The 16,490-nt window shown below is 37.2% G+C and overlaps 10 protein-coding genes across 10 annotated transcripts; 4 read left to right on the top strand and 6 right to left on the bottom strand. All coding sequences in view use genetic code 12, as the record gives it.

Moving 5' to 3' along the window:
* Position 1: 1 nt before the first annotated feature.
* Positions 2 to 1,591, bottom strand: DEHA2F11110g (DEHA2F11110p; the record flags this gene model as incomplete). The annotated part of the gene is made up of 1 exon (XM_460848.1): positions 2 to 1,591. The coding sequence occupies one exon, from the start codon at positions 1,589 to 1,591 to the stop codon at positions 2 to 4; it is 1,590 nt and encodes a 529-aa protein (XP_460848.1).
* Positions 1,592 to 2,190: 599 nt separating this feature from the next.
* On the top strand, positions 2,191 to 2,532 carry DEHA2F11088g (DEHA2F11088p; the record flags this gene model as incomplete). The annotated part of the gene is made up of 1 exon (XM_460847.2): positions 2,191 to 2,532. The coding sequence occupies one exon, from the start codon at positions 2,191 to 2,193 to the stop codon at positions 2,530 to 2,532; it is 342 nt and encodes a 113-aa protein (XP_460847.2).
* A 256-nt stretch (positions 2,533 to 2,788) lies between these two features.
* DEHA2F11066g (DEHA2F11066p) lies at positions 2,789 to 4,189 on the top strand (the record flags this gene model as incomplete). The annotated part of the gene is made up of 1 exon (XM_460846.1): positions 2,789 to 4,189. The coding sequence occupies one exon, from the start codon at positions 2,789 to 2,791 to the stop codon at positions 4,187 to 4,189; it is 1,401 nt and encodes a 466-aa protein (XP_460846.2).
* A 53-nt stretch (positions 4,190 to 4,242) lies between these two features.
* DEHA2F11044g (DEHA2F11044p) lies at positions 4,243 to 5,646 on the bottom strand (the record flags this gene model as incomplete). Its single annotated transcript, XM_460845.2, has 1 exon — positions 4,243 to 5,646. The coding sequence occupies one exon, from the start codon at positions 5,644 to 5,646 to the stop codon at positions 4,243 to 4,245; it is 1,404 nt and encodes a 467-aa protein (XP_460845.2).
* Positions 5,647 to 5,827: 181 nt separating this feature from the next.
* DEHA2F11022g (DEHA2F11022p) lies at positions 5,828 to 6,769 on the top strand (the record flags this gene model as incomplete). The annotated part of the gene is made up of 1 exon (XM_460844.1): positions 5,828 to 6,769. One exon carries the CDS (start codon positions 5,828 to 5,830, stop codon positions 6,767 to 6,769), a length of 942 nt encoding a protein of 313 aa, XP_460844.1.
* Positions 6,770 to 7,922: 1,153 nt separating this feature from the next.
* On the bottom strand, positions 7,923 to 8,243 carry DEHA2F11000g (DEHA2F11000p; the record flags this gene model as incomplete). Its single annotated transcript, XM_460843.1, has 1 exon — positions 7,923 to 8,243. One exon carries the CDS (start codon positions 8,241 to 8,243, stop codon positions 7,923 to 7,925), a length of 321 nt encoding a protein of 106 aa, XP_460843.2.
* A 629-nt stretch (positions 8,244 to 8,872) lies between these two features.
* Positions 8,873 to 10,006, top strand: DEHA2F10978g (DEHA2F10978p; the record flags this gene model as incomplete). The annotated part of the gene is made up of 1 exon (XM_460842.1): positions 8,873 to 10,006. One exon carries the CDS (start codon positions 8,873 to 8,875, stop codon positions 10,004 to 10,006), a length of 1,134 nt encoding a protein of 377 aa, XP_460842.2.
* Positions 10,007 to 10,307: 301 nt separating this feature from the next.
* On the bottom strand, positions 10,308 to 10,487 carry DEHA2F10956g (DEHA2F10956p; the record flags this gene model as incomplete). Its single annotated transcript, XM_460841.1, has 1 exon — positions 10,308 to 10,487. One exon carries the CDS (start codon positions 10,485 to 10,487, stop codon positions 10,308 to 10,310), a length of 180 nt encoding a protein of 59 aa, XP_460841.2.
* A 512-nt stretch (positions 10,488 to 10,999) lies between these two features.
* On the bottom strand, positions 11,000 to 12,484 carry DEHA2F10934g (DEHA2F10934p; the record flags this gene model as incomplete). The annotated part of the gene is made up of 2 exons (XM_460840.1): positions 11,000 to 12,325; positions 12,383 to 12,484. The coding sequence occupies 2 exons, from the start codon at positions 12,482 to 12,484 to the stop codon at positions 11,000 to 11,002; spliced, it is 1,428 nt and encodes a 475-aa protein (XP_460840.2).
* A 103-nt stretch (positions 12,485 to 12,587) lies between these two features.
* On the bottom strand, positions 12,588 to 14,888 carry DEHA2F10912g (DEHA2F10912p; the record flags this gene model as incomplete). The annotated part of the gene is made up of 1 exon (XM_460839.1): positions 12,588 to 14,888. One exon carries the CDS (start codon positions 14,886 to 14,888, stop codon positions 12,588 to 12,590), a length of 2,301 nt encoding a protein of 766 aa, XP_460839.2.
* Positions 14,889 to 16,490: the final 1,602 nt, after the last annotated feature.

Raw genomic sequence — 16,490 nt, 5'->3', positions numbered from 1 at the left:
ATTATTCCCATTCGACAGTTGCTGGTGGCTTAGAAGTGATATCGTAAGTGACACGAGCAACACCATCAACTTCATTAACAATTCTTGAAGCGGTCTTCTTCAAGAAAGCAGCTTCAAAAACGAACCAATCAGCAGTCATGAAATCAGTTGTCTCGATAGCTCTTAAAGCGATAACTTGTTCATAAGTTCTTTGGTCACCCATAACACCAACAGACTTAACAGGTAATAAAGCAGCGAAAGCTTGGGAAATGTCCTTGTACAAACCAGCCTTTCTAATTTCTTCAATGAAAATGTTATCAGCTTCACGAGCGATCTTAAGTTGTTCTCTGGTAACTTCACCTAAAACTCTAATAGCTAAACCTGGACCTGGGAAAGGATGTCTCCAGACTAAGTCGTGAGGAACACCCATGATTTCACCTAAGTGACGAACTTCATCTTTAAATAATTCTCTCAAAGGTTCAATCAATTTTAATTTCATATCTTCTAACAAACCACCGACATTGTGATGGGTCTTGATAGTTTGAGATGGTCCCTTGAAAGAAATGGATTCAATGACATCTGGGTATAAAGTACCTTGTAATAAATATTCGATTTCTTGACCAGATGCTGGCTTAATCTTAGCAGCTTCAGCTTCAAAAACATGGATGAAGTTGTTACCAATGATCTTTCTCTTCTTTTCTGGATCAGTAACACCCTGTAATTTACCCAAGAATAAATCGGTAGCATCAACGACAGTCAAATTGATACCTAAACCTTCGGTTAAAGTCTTGTAGACTTGTTCAGTTTCATTTAATCTCATTAAACCATTGTCAACGTAAATCGCATGGAAACGGTCACCGATGGCTTCTTTCATAATCTTAGCACCGACGGTAGAGTCGACACCACCAGAAACAGCACCAATAACTTCGGCAGTTGGACCGACTAATTTTTGAATTCTGGCAATTTCAGTATCAATGAAATTTTCCATAGTCCAGTTGTTTGAGGCCTGACAGATGTCAATAGCAAAGTTTCTCAATAAAACCTTACCTTGCTTGGTGTGGGTTACTTCTGGGTGGAATTGAATACCAAAAATGTTTTCCTTTTCGTTGGAAATGGCAGCGAATGGAGAGTTGTCAGAGGTAGCAACAACCTTGAAACCAGTTGGTAAAGCGTGCAATTTGTCACCGTGAGACATCCAGACTTGAGAGTGATCAACGCCCTTGAATAAAGAACAAGATGAATCTTCAACATTCAAAGTGGCTGGACCGTACTCTCTCTTGTCACCTCTAGCAACACCCTTACCGTTAATCCAAGCTAATTCTTGCATACCGTAACATATACCCAAGATAGGCACATTCAACTTGAAAATATCGTGGTCAACGTGAGGAGATCCGTCTTCGTACACAGAGTATGGTCCTCCAGACAAAATGATACCCTTTGGTTTCCAGGTCAATTCTGAAATCTTTTGGGTGCATGGCAACATTTCAGCGTACACATTAAATTCTCTCAAACGACGAGTGATTAAATGGGAGTATTGGGAACCAAAATCCAAAACCAAAATGGTGTCGAAAACCTTCGAAACTTCAATTGGAACGTCAGCAGGATTAACCATTTTTGTTATTATTATTCTTATCTATGCTATTTGATATTAAAACGAGAAATTAATTCCCAAGATCTAAGACCAGATGATTATTTGATGATATTTTACAGTGTATTTATATTAATTTTTTTTTTTATTCAATGCTCATCGAAAATTTTCATGCTCACACGTCCGACGGAGTCAACTGATTTATGACAGTTGATGGCATTCATAGCTATTTTTATGATTAGTTATTATATATGTACGGATGAACATCTAAACGAGTCGTCTAATTTATTATTTAGAGGCCTTGTTCAATAAACTCGAATCAAAGCATTTTTATTGATTGTCTGTTCTCGTAGTGACTCTGTGTGTATTAGGATTTTGCGCGTACATACTACAGTTGGTTGCACAATTGCAAAATAATCTCTAACTACGATCAATTCATTTGTGCTATTACTATAGGTTGCAGTCGAAAATTTAGTGATACAGTTATCTTAGGTTTATTATAGATTCAGAGATAGTAACTGGACTTTCTTCTGGATATTAACGTTGACATCAGCTTATTGAATTCACCATATACTTGCATCCAAGACCACCAACAGCCGTATTGCCGCAGAAAACTACTGGATATGAGATCTTTACCACCACCTCGAGTGACGAGAAAAAGAAGATGGATGAGAATAAAACGGGCCATTCGTTCGTTTTTCTCAAAAGGATATGTGTCAGACCCAGGGGCATTCATATCGACGTCTGCCAGTAACAGACGGTCCATTTCCACGATCCGGAAATCTAGGTTTTCGCCACGTTTCCGTAAGACTCGAGCCAACCGTTCGGACATTGGAATAAGAGAAGGTGCCAATGCAGGTATTGCAACCGCATCTTTCGTGGGAAGAATGGCATCTCGAGCGTCGATGCCTGTATTAAGACGGCATAGTCCCAAAAAGCTGATGAATTTGACCGTCAAATTTTAGTTTTAGTTTAAATTAGCTACTTTTAATACATCTGAATACAGTTCTCGTGCACGTAATATGTCTGATACTGCCCCTAGGGACTGAACTATACAGCAATGTGATGACAGCTTAATCTAGGAGGGACCATATTATGTATGAACGGGGGAACATTCACGTGACAAAATGCTGTGAAAAATATTTAGAGATGAGATAAATTTTTTATAAAGAGATGCTATATTGATAATAAAGGAAACCTAGACTCAATACTAAAGCAAATATGGCGGATGACAAGTCACAAATCAAGATTAACTTCTTCACTAATGAAGAAGATGAATCTTTACACACATCAGACGCTCCATTGTACGTGCCAGTGTCATTGAAAAGATATGGGTTATCGGAGATCGTCAACCATTTATTGAAGAAAGATGGAGAAACTGACGAAACCAAGCCCGTACCATTTGATTTCCTCATTGACGGTGTTTTGTTGAGAACATCTTTAGAAGACTACTTGGTAAAAAATGGGTTATCGAGCGAAGCATCCTTGAATTTGGAATATACCAGAGCCGTATTACCACCGTCATTTTTAGCATCTTTCAACAACGATGATTGGATTTCGTCTTTAGATACCATAAATCCGTTGTCAGCACTGGTGAAAGCGTCAAACATGAGTATTTCACAACCAAAGATTTTATCTGGTTCATACGATGGTATTGTCAGAACTTACAACATGTCGGGCAAAGTTGAAAAGCAGTACGTGGGTCATTCAGGTCCAATCCGTTCTGTTAAATGGATTTCCCCAACGAGAATTGTTTCATCGGGTAACGATAGACAAGTGAGATTATGGAAAACTTCGATTGATAGCAATATAGAGGATGATGAAGAAATTGAAGATGGTAGAACATTAGCCATATTAGAGGGACATAAAGCACCTGTTGTTTCTTTAGCAGTCGAATACCAAAACAATCGTATTTTATCAGCGGGTTATGATAAAGCCATTGGATTTTGGTCCACTAATTATAGGGAGATGACTACCATCCAACCTTTAGAGTACGATTCGAATGTTATATCAACATCCTCGAAAAAGAGAAGAAAGATGGCATTACAAGATTCAACCATAAGACGTCGTTCACCTCTTTCGTTCTTAGAAGGTCATTCTCAACCAGTTGAAGATGTTATATTCGATTTCAATGATGCAACTGTAGGTTATTCCGTATCCCAAGATCATACTATTAAAACATGGGATTTAGTAACCTCTCGTTGCGTGGACACAAGAACTACCGGATATTCATTATTATCTTTATTACAGTTGCCATCCTTGAACTTATTAGTTTGTGGTTCATCAGCTCGTCATATCAATTTGTTTGACCCAAGAGTTAGTTCAACAACTACTGAGCAAACTAACAATCAGAAATTAATAGGTCACACTAATTTCGTTGTTGGATTATCCAAATGTCCAACTAATGATAATATGTTTGCCTCTTGTTCTCACGATGGTACTGTCAAGGTTTGGGATGTTAGAAGTGAAAAATCATTATATACTATAACCAGAGAACAAAACAATGCAGCCAAAGGTCAAGATAAAGTATTCTCTGTCATTTGGGATAATGATATCGGCATTATTAGCGGTGGTCAAGACAAAAAGATTCAAATTAATAAAGGATCTGATATTACCAAATAAAACTATGTACAATATATAAAATATAATCCCTGATAATAAATAGTATTATAGAATTACTTTCTGGAATTTTCCTTCCTCTCCGTATTCCACATGGTTAAACCATAATATCCTTGCCACATACTCTGCTTATCGGTCATATATCCAACTAGCTGATTATCAGAACTATTAAGACTATTAAGAGAACTTAGATCTTTCCAACCCATTGCTTTACGAATCTCCTTTAATTCGTCAGAATTTAACTCAACTTGAGCAGCTGTGCCATATTTTAAAGGACCTATATTTATCCAATAGCCCTTCTTGATGCCATTTCTTCTATTTGGTGTAGTTAATTCTTGAATCGTATCCAAATAACTAACTAAGTTTTCAGCGGTGTCAATGAAAAAAGCTGAAACAACCACAAAATTTTCATACTGCGATTTATTAGGAATCTCAAAATAACGGAAGTCTTCATGGTTTAATTCTAAATTTTCGGGCTTAGATTGGCCACTATGTACAACAGACGATCTAAATTGAGATGAACTGTCAATGAAGTTCGAACAAGAATGGACATACGGAAATATATCATAATTCTTTACTTCATTTTCAGAGGAATAAATAAATTGATTGCATAAATGCATCAATCCGCTATATTCTATCGCGTGAACCGCACCAAAGCTGGACCCAATATCAGTGCCAATACTTGCAATTTCATGTGCAATTCTCCCGAGCCCCAGACCAGGTATAATGACACAAGTCTTCAGTCTTTCCTGTACCGGGATTACACGATTCAATTGCTCAGTAATATAATCCATCATCGGCTTCAACTCCGCATCTCCATCAGGACTCCAATCTCGTATGTAATGTCCCAATGCTTCAATCACTCGGTAATTGGTGGATGAAGTATTGCTATTGTTGGATCCTCTCAATAAATTAAAATCCTTGTACGATATACCAAATGACTTAACAGCTCCATCCGCAATGGCTGATAATATTTTCTGATTATAAGCTATCGACTGATCGATTTTTGTCAATTTCTTCAAATAACCAACGTCTTCACATAGCTTCTGTTGTCTCCACGTCATCATCTTGAATAACCTCCTTCTTCGGTCATTTACATTCTTTGTGTTGTCAGAATACGCTTGTAACGATTTTATAGCCGACAATATTTCAATTCTTGAATGCTCACTTATAGACTGGAAAAGATCATGGCCAATTGGGTTCTCTACACTAGGAATTCTTGGAATAGAGTGATGACCGATAGCCTTGGACACGTCTAGTTTTGATATGAAATTCTTAAAGACCCCAGTACGTGATAACATATTAGTGCAAATGAACACAACTACCAAAATAGGGATTTGAGAGCTGCCGAGAACGATCGATAGCGTTATGTAAACCAACGCACAGGTAAATGCTGTAGAAAGTATTAATACACTATTTGATGGCGTTCTAGAAGCAGAATTGATCCTAGGCGTCGCCATGAATCAGATTATGTTTTGAAAAATGGTAGTACGATCATAGTAATTACGTTGACACTGATATTGATGAGATTGGTAAACGACACAAAATTGATTGCGAAGAACGCTTACAGACTCATAAAATAGTTGAAGAGCAGACGTATTCCAATGTTAACATTAATATATTTCAATACACAGAAGAATAATGGTAGAGTTTGACTTCGACGATATAACTCCTGTTAAACTTAACGAGGAAGAACCTCAGTTGTGTCAGATATTGTACGATGATGAGTACAAAGAGACAATGGGGTTGATGCTAGCATTAATGCAGAAAGACGAACATTCAGAAAGGGCGTTGTGGGTTACGGAAAAAGGGATCGAGTTATTGGCATCGCATTACACCATTTGGAATTATAGGTATACTATTTTGACAAGGCTAAATAAGGACTTTTACGAAGAATTAGACTGGTGTGAACAAATAGCCCTCGAAAACGAAAAGAACTACCAGATATGGAATTACAGACAATTGATAATCGAGAAGATCATAAGTGATGGGGGCGATAAGAAATTTAATCCCCATCGCGAGTTTCCCATAATGAATGCTATGCTCCAAGAAGATACTAAGAATCACCATGTATGGTCATATCGGAAGTGGTTGGTTGAACGGTTCGAATTATACCACGACGAAAAAGAATTGCAATTTGATGACCAGAGTATAGAGAATGACTTGAGAAACAACTCGGCGTGGACGCATAGGTTTTTTCTCAAATTCAGCCCCGAGAGTGGCAGCAATAATGACATCGCCTACCGGGCAATGGTCGACAAGGAAATCGAATTCACCAAAAGGAAAATCTGCCAATGTCCCCAGAACCCATCCACATGGAACTACTTGTTTGGCATTTACAGGAGACTTGACAAAGATGTCAATGAATTATATGAATTTTGCTTGACGTTTGCCAACGTACAAGAATCACAAGACGTGGAGATGGTTATTACCAGTACGTACGCCTTAGAGATGTTAGCAACCATATACCAGCGCCGTAAGGAGCCTGTGTTGGCTGCAAAGGTGTATGATCTCCTTTCTACCACTTACGACCCAATAAGAGCCAACTACTGGAACTACGAAAAAGGAAGGATAGCCGTATAAAACTAGAACACACTCTAATGCACCAGTAATCGTATTTATGTACTAGTAATATCGTATGTAGCAGATAATTAACTTAAGGATATAACACATCAGCGTATGCTTTCAATAACTATCGTATGATTGTTTTAAAACTAAGGCATGTGCGCTTCCATTTGATGTCACATCGCATAAAGTTGCGAAAAATGGTTCATTTTGTGAATATGATGATATGTGATACAACTCACACATTTCAAGGCGTATACTGTACTCATCCACAAACAAGAGCCACTAGATTAGCGTAAGATAACAAAACCACATACGATCAGTTAAACTCTAATAGGTACCAGATCCCACAATGTAACATCGGCATTTATGGATTATTTGGCCGGTGCCCCTTTAAGGCCCCACAGCTGTTACACGAGTCCCAATTCATCGAAATGTCGATTCAAGCATTCCGAAACTACCACATTTCCGTCTAATGGGGCGCTCTGCAACAGCTTCGTCCTCGCAATAACCCACACTCACATCACCCAACGCACTGAGACGCAAACGCAAACCTTATGTGGTAGGCATCCACTAAAGCCTATTGGGCAACAGCGTATTTGCCCACATCGAGTCGGCAACTAGCATTATCTTGCACTATCCACACGAGAGCCCCCTGAACCCTCCTAGCGGTCTACTACACGCTGGCAACATTCACCGCGTCACAGCGGGCGGTGTCTTCCATAAATAACACTATTGAGCCCCTATTCACACGTTCGCACCAGTGTAAATCAGATTACAACTTATCACAAACGTTCAAAGGCTACATAGTAAACTACTTGTAAGATTGCATCAACTGAAACAATCAACATATACAAATTGCTCATTGACTATTTTGCCCTTGGTCGTTGGTTGCAAAACATCTGAATGAATGACTTCCTATCCGGGAGTGATCTGCGTCTAAATAGTGTCGCTCATCCCATATGTAGCGTACCTGCCAATCGGTTGCCACCTAGTCAACGGCAGAATACAGTCTAGACTACGAGCGACATGGTCTAGAACTGGGAAATAGTGGCTTTCAAGACTATATACAGTATATGTCCTTTTCGCCACCACCGCAATCAGGCATAATGGCGGTGGTCCTGCATGGCATATACTTCCGACGGACGCTAGACACTAGTGTGATTAGACTTTAAGCTTCGAGCCTATACTCTAAACTGGCGGCCGTTTCTCTGTCAGCGCTCACCATTTTAAATTTAATCAATGTTAACATGGCGACGTACTGCAGTCTTCTAGAATACCACCTATAGTGGCCCAAACACCTATAATCCCCCACCAGATCTATCTCATCTACGGTTGCAGACACTATCTGGGGTGAGCCTGGCTCTACTACACTAGGGCTACGTCGTTCGACTTGCCATCCAGTGGCTCTTTCATCAGAATTATATTTCTGCGTCCCTCTGCCTGTGCTTCGTCTTATTGGGTCTTCTGTGAATCCCGCGAGACAGTACATCTATATTTATCCCACAATATCAATTATCCGTTTCCACAATAGGATCAAATTAGCCGCGACAAATCTGACCTAGATCTGTAGTTTGCACCTTTATACGATTGTAACCAGGCGAGCTGTCTACATATTTGCTTGTTACGTCCGACGCTACATGTAAGGATAGAATAGGCATTTTCGCTTTCTCGTCGTGTTTTTTGTTGGACGTCCTGCGCCTGTATATGGTCGGCAAAATTCAAAAAAAAATTTGAGGCGAAAAATTATTTGTTCGTACTTTAGATATCATATGTATCCAGTAAAAGGGTAATATTCATGACATACAAAAAAAATTTAAAAGGAGTCGTCAGGACGAGAGAATTGATATATTAATAAAGAAGGCCATTTTATTCAATAAATCATTGGTATAATATATTCAATTCACAGACGAATTTATATTGTTATTCTAGTAATATAAGTGAGTGTTGTATTGATCTATTTTATGAGACTTTAAATATTACAATTTCAATCGCAAAATTTAAAAACGGTATATTTATACATCCATATTACATTCCTACATTATATAAGTGACACATAAAGTGATGAATGGTCTAGGAATAGTTATTGAAGAGAAAGAAACCGACATCGACGGAGTTCGAATGGCAAACGTAGAGACCAAGAAGAATAGTTACCTGGAGATGGCGCCTATGCCAATGGTGACGCCAGAGAGTGAAAGTGAAATATTGTTGCCGCCGTTGCCCAACGACGAAACAGGGACGGTTCCTAGTAGCATAATGAGCGACCATAAGGCGTCGGTGGCTACATCGATGTCAAACGAAAGCTGTGTATCGCTAGAGTTGGATACAACGGGGAAGGAGTCGCTGTTCAACGAATTTGTACAGAATCCAAAGTACGAGTTGAACTCGCCTAGTTTGAATATAGATCCGTTGTTTGCCAACTTGGCGTTGAATGAAGCACCCCAGATGGCCGATCAGACAACCACACAGTCGAACAACACTTCGCCTTTGAAGCGGTTGAAAAACTTGAAGAAAGGCATCCGGAAGCTTTCACTCTCTAAGATGAACGCTCCTTCGTTGAATGTTCTGGTGTCGAATACTTCGCTGAGTGTCAGACCGGGAGTGAGTCCCCTAACCACCACCGAAGACACTATCGACTCGTTTCTGTCGGCTTCGACGATCGATTCATTGCATTCGGCCGCCAAGGTGAGGAAATCAAGCTTGATCACTCCCATGACGACGCCGATCGGTTCGCCTGTGGGATCTCCTATCATAACGTTATCGGAAAACTTGTCGGGTTCGTCCAAGAATATTGACGACTTCGAGCGCAATTTCTTCCGTAACTTAAATAGCAATGATTCTACTACAGAAGTCTCCTCGATGGCAGACTTAACGAAGCTCGAAGATTTAATCAACTACCTGAACTTCCTAAACCATCTGAAGGTACAGGTTATCGATGCTTTTGAGTTGACTAAAGAAAGATTGATTAAATTTGGTTGGTGTTCAGATGACGATTTGAATAACTTGCAATTCCAGAAAGATTCTTCATTGCTGCAGATCGACACTAGAATATTACAGCTCGAGAAAAAATTGAACAAACAGTACAACACATCAATATTGTTATGTTCGAACAACAAGGTCCAGAAAAAAACGAACTCAATTAGTTCAAGTATCAGCTCGATTGACAACTTGAATTACGCCAGCGAGAACTCGAAAGCATCCTCTATCAGTTTAAAAAACTTAGAGAGTAGATGTTTTTCGTATCCCGATTTTTGAGTTTTTTTACTTTTTGGTGCATACTTTACTATTTGCTACTTTTATGAAGCTTATGTCTTTACGGTGGGTTTATTTCAGGTTATTTGGTGTACTTTTAGATAAGTACGTCCAATTCAAAATGGGTATCTTTTAGCATATTATAGAGCATTTTTTACATTGCATAAATTAGATAAGATTAGATTTAGAATAATAATTTAGATTACAGGAAAATCCATTCGTAAGATCAGTAGACTTCAAGATTTTTGTTTCATTCTTTGCGAGACTAGAATTAGTGGCAGCGATTGCATATGATATTTGCGAGCTATAAAGAGTAAGTGAATTGAAGGCGTAAACATCGAGATGAGCATCTGCAGATTTTTTTGGCCATGCAATTGTTAAGTACGAAGTTCCGAGGTTTTTCTTGTGTTATCAATTCGGGTATTATTCCGCTGGCCAGAGGTTGTTCAAGTGACCTTAGTTCCGGATACAAAAACTTGAGCATTGTAATTAAACAATTTAAATCAATTGGCTAGTTTCAAGCTACAACTATTTCATAAACTACAGACTTCTGTCTTCCCAATTGGTCAGCAATACAAAGAAGATTTTGGGCAGTTAAACTATTCTGAAAACAGTGAAGCATGTTTCGAAAACGCAGAATCCAAATATGCTACAAAATACAAGCAAACTTAGTATGAGGACGTTATTCGATGTTTCTTTCTCGCTTTCCTTTTCCCCTCCAGTCACTCATTGATTAAAGAATGGTGCAGTGAATAGGAAGCTTTCGTATCAAAGAAAAACTTACAAAACATATTAAAAGAATTTTGCTAACAATTTTTTTGAACCTCATCAACAGAGTCGTGCAAGTATCAAATAACTTTTATCAATGGTTGAAGCACTACAACATATTTTTGGCTGTCAAAATATCAGAACATAGTAATACTGGTCATAGTTTACACGCTTCCTAGAATTGAATTGATTGTAGTTAAATTGAAAATTTCATGCATTCTATGTAAATTAAATACTCAGGTTATCTTCTTCAGTTGGCGTTTTCTGTTTGTATTGATTAATCATTTGTTCATGCTTTCTTTTCCTTTCTCCAGATCCTAATTGTCGTTTATGCCTTCTACTTTTCAAATGGATTTGCCAACTTTCTTCTCCGACAGCTATTAAGTTCTTTCCTTGCTTATCTTTGCACACTGAGCATTCGTAATGTTTCCAATTCTTTTCTGAACCCAACTTTTTATTGCTATTGAAGTTGTCAAGAAAGCTATTACTAGGGAATATATCTTGTAAATGTGCCGGAGCTTCTGGATGCGTGACAGAAGTAGGTCCAGTAGTTAAGAATTGACTTGCAATATTTAAACCGACTTCTCGAACTTTCTCATCCCAGGACCCTAAGTCCGTTGCGTCTAATAAATACAACTTTCCTCCATATTTAAAATTAAATCTAGTTTCCTTGTTAAGCTCAACCGCCAATAGTTTCTTTATCCATTTAACTTGATATTTCGCATATTGTCTTGTTCTGATTTTCATTCTGTCAATTCCCTCATTGAACAATCGAGAGGCTTCCTGTTTATTCAGACTCCCGGCGAATTCCAACCAGGGCAAAAACTCCTTAAAACCTATAACTTGCCATATTCCAGTAGTGCAATCGGGTACTTGTACTTGAGACTTATAAACGCCATATAATTCGTTTATTTCATTTAGTGCTCCAATTTCCATCATCCTGTCAACTCGTTTATCCAATCTATCTTTTAGAATATCCGGATCAGAATATACCCAGAAAAGTAGAGTGTTATATTTCAACGAAGTGTCTTCTAATTCGTCCAATTTCTGTTCATGGTAAATTTCAGATGGCTTCTGTCCTGTTGTTATATATATTTCTAGAGCTCTTCTCAATTTTCTCTTATCTTCAGGATGAAACTTTTCAGCTATTATGGGGTCAATTTGCTGTAGTTTATTGAATATTTCATTCACAGGACCATCAAGAAGTTCAATGTCTTCGTTAGTCAATTCTTTTGTTAACTTTGAACTACTAGAGCTTTCACCCACGGTCTTATTCTTAAATAACAAGTTCTGTAAGTAATAATGTGTTCCACCAATAATTATTGGTATTTTACCTCTATTATGTATATCTTCAATAGCATTATTGGCCTCTTTCGAAAATCGATGAATAAAGTATTCTTCGTTCCAATTAACATGGTCCATAACATGATGAGTTATACCTTCTCTTTCTTCAACTGGGTGTTTATTCGTTATTATGTCAAGCCTTTTATATACTTGCATCGAATCTGCATTTATTATTTCACCATTAATTGCCTTGGCAAGTTCAATACTAAACTGTATGATAGTTAGTATTTCCAAATGTCATTTTCTCAATTAAGTTGTTATACTTACTTGTGATTTACCAACTCCGGTAGTTCCGACTATCGTAACTATATTTTTCTTGGGTGTTGTCATCATTAGATTTTTAAAGTACCTAAGATATCGTATTATCATCTATATTAGAATCATCTGTTGTATTTCCTGATGGTTCCAGATTATGAAAAAAAAAAAAAAAAATAATGAGTGCGTATTTAACTACTTCAAAATTGTATATATACTATCCAAACTTTATACCGTTATTTGGGTTCCATGTACCACCCATAGGCTGGGGAGGAAAATCAGGGGCCAGTTGCTGAGAGCCTACTGATTCTACTGGCACTGCTTGATTATTCAAGAACATTTCAAGTTCTCTTCCCTCTACTCTGCGGTGATATACATATTCATCACATTCCTTTAGCACACTATTACTTTTGATAATGAAATCACTGTAGAATTTTGACCCCTCATTTAGATTCGATATCAATTCCAAATATTTAGTATAGACATTTTCTAAAGTCTGTAGTACTTCTTGTCTCTTATATTGTGATTCATTATTCGTGTGTTGATATTCAGATTCAAATTCCTGATTCAAGTCGTCAATATTCCCTTCCAATGCAATTTGTGCATGTTTCAGATCTTCCAAAAATCTAAGGTCACTGTTGAACATTGTGATATGCTTTGCATAGACATCCTCGAATGATCTTTCATCTATTGCTGCATTTTCCTCGTAAAGTTTGCGTTGCTTCTTTTTAAAGCTATCAATTATACTTGGGAGAATATTATTATTTCTGGCCTTTATTTCTATCCTTGTCAAAAATTGTTTTCTTTGATTCTCTATCCTACTAACTTCATTTATCAACTCCCTTAGTTTGATAATAATTTCATTGATTTTGGTGTCTAACTTGACGTAAGTTGAATTGGGAATGAATTGTATTAACTCCTTATAGCCACCACAATACAACTGCAAATATGGTTCAATCTCATGATACTGAGATATGATAAACTGATCGCCCTCTTTAGCTTGATCTAAATATTGTTCCATTTTGTTTATTTTATTGATAAATTCGGACGATGCTTCACTCGATTTCGGTCTTGCCCATCGTTGAGAACCTTGTCTCTCTCTCATAATATCATCTTCATCGGCTTCAATTTTTAATCTTTCTTGACACCCTTCTAAAATATGTCTACTTTCCAATGTCAATTTTGCAATTTCATTTAATGAATCTTCAATGAGTTTTGTCCCACCATAAGATATTATTTCTTGCGAATGTTGTATAATAGATTCGGGTAAATTTTCTGGTTTTTGAATAGTATCAATTGACGCTGGTAGATTCCGTTCGGTTATGAATTTGTACATAATTTTATTTAACGATTGAATTGGGTCGATAAACAGATCCCTAATAAATGAGTCCTGTCTCTCACGATATGCTTGACCCACCTGAACGATTAGATAAGGTAATAACTCTTTAAACAATACACTACTGTCGTCGAATGACTCTATTGCTGGTGGTAAAATGGGTTTCACTAGAGATGCCCCGGGAATCGGGGCTAAATCATTTTCTTTCGGTACAGGTTTCAAATAGACTAAATCATTGTCTTTCTCGGCGACCCTTAAGGTGCTCTTAATAGTTTCAGTTAAACCTTGTAAATCTTCAATAACAAAATCATTCACATACTTCTTTTTTCTAAACGCAGAATCACAGCTGCTAAGAGCTACTTGTAAGCTCGCAACTTGCTCTCCGTATTTAAAGCCTTCGTGATTGAGAATAGATACTCTATAATGTGCAGCAGCTTTGAAGTGAAATTGCTTGACTGTTACATGATTTATCCACTCTAACTTGATGAATTCAGATGAGTTGCCATACTTGGCTGCAGTAGAATAATATTCCGAGGTTTGAATTGATAATCTAGCTATGACCGAATCCTTCATTCCTGATGCAAGTGACTTTTGCCATATAGTTTCCTGCGCTTGGGCTATCATTAAACTTTTCAAAAATTGCAATGTTTCAGGCTGTAAGTCTCTAGGAATACGAATCATTCCTGTCTCTTTTTCATTCTCTTTTTGTATTTGTAAAATCATGCTATTAAAACAACCAGCCGCAGCCTGTAAATATGAACAGGATTTTTTCAAACCTTCATCGCTATACCTTGATTCCATTAACGCCGCCTGTGAAAAATAAGATCCCAATTGATATAAAATATTCAATTGCTCGATTCTTAATGATCTTGATCTAGTAGGGCCACTTCTTCCATATCCTAACGTACCATACCATGAAAACTCAACGCATTCGTCTGGAAATTTTTTGATCACATTGCTGAGCTGATGGTAGTATTGAACACATACCGTTTCGTCGTTGTTATTGACTTGTTCATTTTTCAAATTACTTATATTATTTCGTAAGTTTCTTACTGCCTGGAGGTCTCTATCAAAATTTGATGATGGCTGAAAATACTCCATCTTTATAATATTTCTCAATTCATTCCCTAAATCTATAATATCGGTTTCACGATACGGAATATATAATAGATTTGTATTCATATCTCTTTTATCTAGTCAAATATCTACATTAAAACATTTATTTTAGCAATAAAATCAATCTCTAAATATGACGAATGCATGCATTAATAGTCGTGTAAATTATTAATCTATATCGTATTTAAGTCCTACGTAACATTCTAACTTTTTCTTCAAGTAAGTGTTCGTTATCAACGAGATCATCTACTAATTCATGCAAATATTTGGACCTTGATTCTATGCTTATTTCTTCGTTCTGTAACATTTTTGTATATCCCTTCAATTCAATATCTGCTCGATTCAATTCGTTATAGAGATTATCAATATTTTGTAATGCATTATTTTCTCTGTAGTTGAATGCTGAAATGTTTATGTTAGCAGATATGGAATTCTCGATAGACGAGGATTCCGACGACAATTCATGCAATTTAGAAATGATTTGCTCAGCCATTTCATATGTTTTTGGGAGATGACTCGATTTTGGTGAGACTTTGGCAGATTCCATTTTCATAAGCTCTCCTGAAATTTCATTATTAACTATGCCAAACGATTCTTCATCTAAATCATCAATTAAGTTAGTTTTGAAAGTTGGATCCTCATACTTAGCGTAGTCTGAATTTAGCAAGGTTCTCATTTCATTAAATATTAATAAATCTAATTTGGAACACTTAGATGTATCAATTTGTTGTAATGAGGAGGGTTTAGGAATAGGTAGTTCTCGCTGTACAGCCTGCGATCGCCTTAGCTTTGCTTTTTCCTCATCTACTTGACGTAAAATTTCCAAGTTTCTTAGTCTTTCACCTTGATCGACTCTACTGTCAGTAGACATTTTCGTTAGACGCCGTTATTGGTTCCTCATTGGGATCATAGCTCGGTAGGATGATTCCAATATCATTATGCGGTTTCGGTAACTTTGCAAAATAGCTTTTTAATAAATTTAAAACAGACTTCTTCCACTGAGACTTCAATTTAGACGATGTAGGTTCTTTTGATAATGTTTCTTTCTTTATTTCAGGTGTATCTTCTGCTAATAGACTTGATTTTGTGGCCTGATTTCTCTTTAATTCTCTTGTTGCTTTCAAAATTCTATCATCTATACCTTCTTGATTAGAATCTTTCGTGGTTATATCAGAAATATTGATTGATCCCAGTTCCCCTATAGGAGGTTGAGTATCCAAGGAGATTTCTGGGGCTGGTAGGTCTAATTTTCGCCTTTTTAGAATCTCTTGTTCACGCTCGTGAAAAACCTCTGCTGCTGCCTCCAAACTCATCTGGGTTTGTTTAGCACCATCATCCTTAGATTTCTTGGCTTCCTGTTTTTGCTTCTTATGTTTTTCATCTACTTCTTGTAACGGTATGCCTTCTTTAGCAACTCCTCTTTCAAATTTAATCCTTTCAAGGCGATTTGCTTCATTCTCTTCGTCAACATCATATAAACCAGATTGGGGCTCATGTTCATGGGGTATGTCAGCATTATAATCAAATTCTTGTCTTCGTTTCTTATTCTTTGACTCTAAACTCACTTTCATACCAGCAGCTTTCAATTCTCTTCTCTTTTGCAACAATGAAATTCTCTTACTCTCTTCCAACATTCTTTCTCTCGCTTTTCTCTTAGCCTTTTTACCT

The sequence above is a fragment of the Debaryomyces hansenii genome (assembly GCF_000006445.2).
Source record: "Debaryomyces hansenii CBS767 chromosome F complete sequence".
Classification (NCBI taxonomy): Eukaryota; Fungi; Ascomycota; class Pichiomycetes; order Serinales; family Debaryomycetaceae; genus Debaryomyces; species Debaryomyces hansenii.
This window is presented reverse-complemented; position numbering and strand designations above follow the sequence as displayed.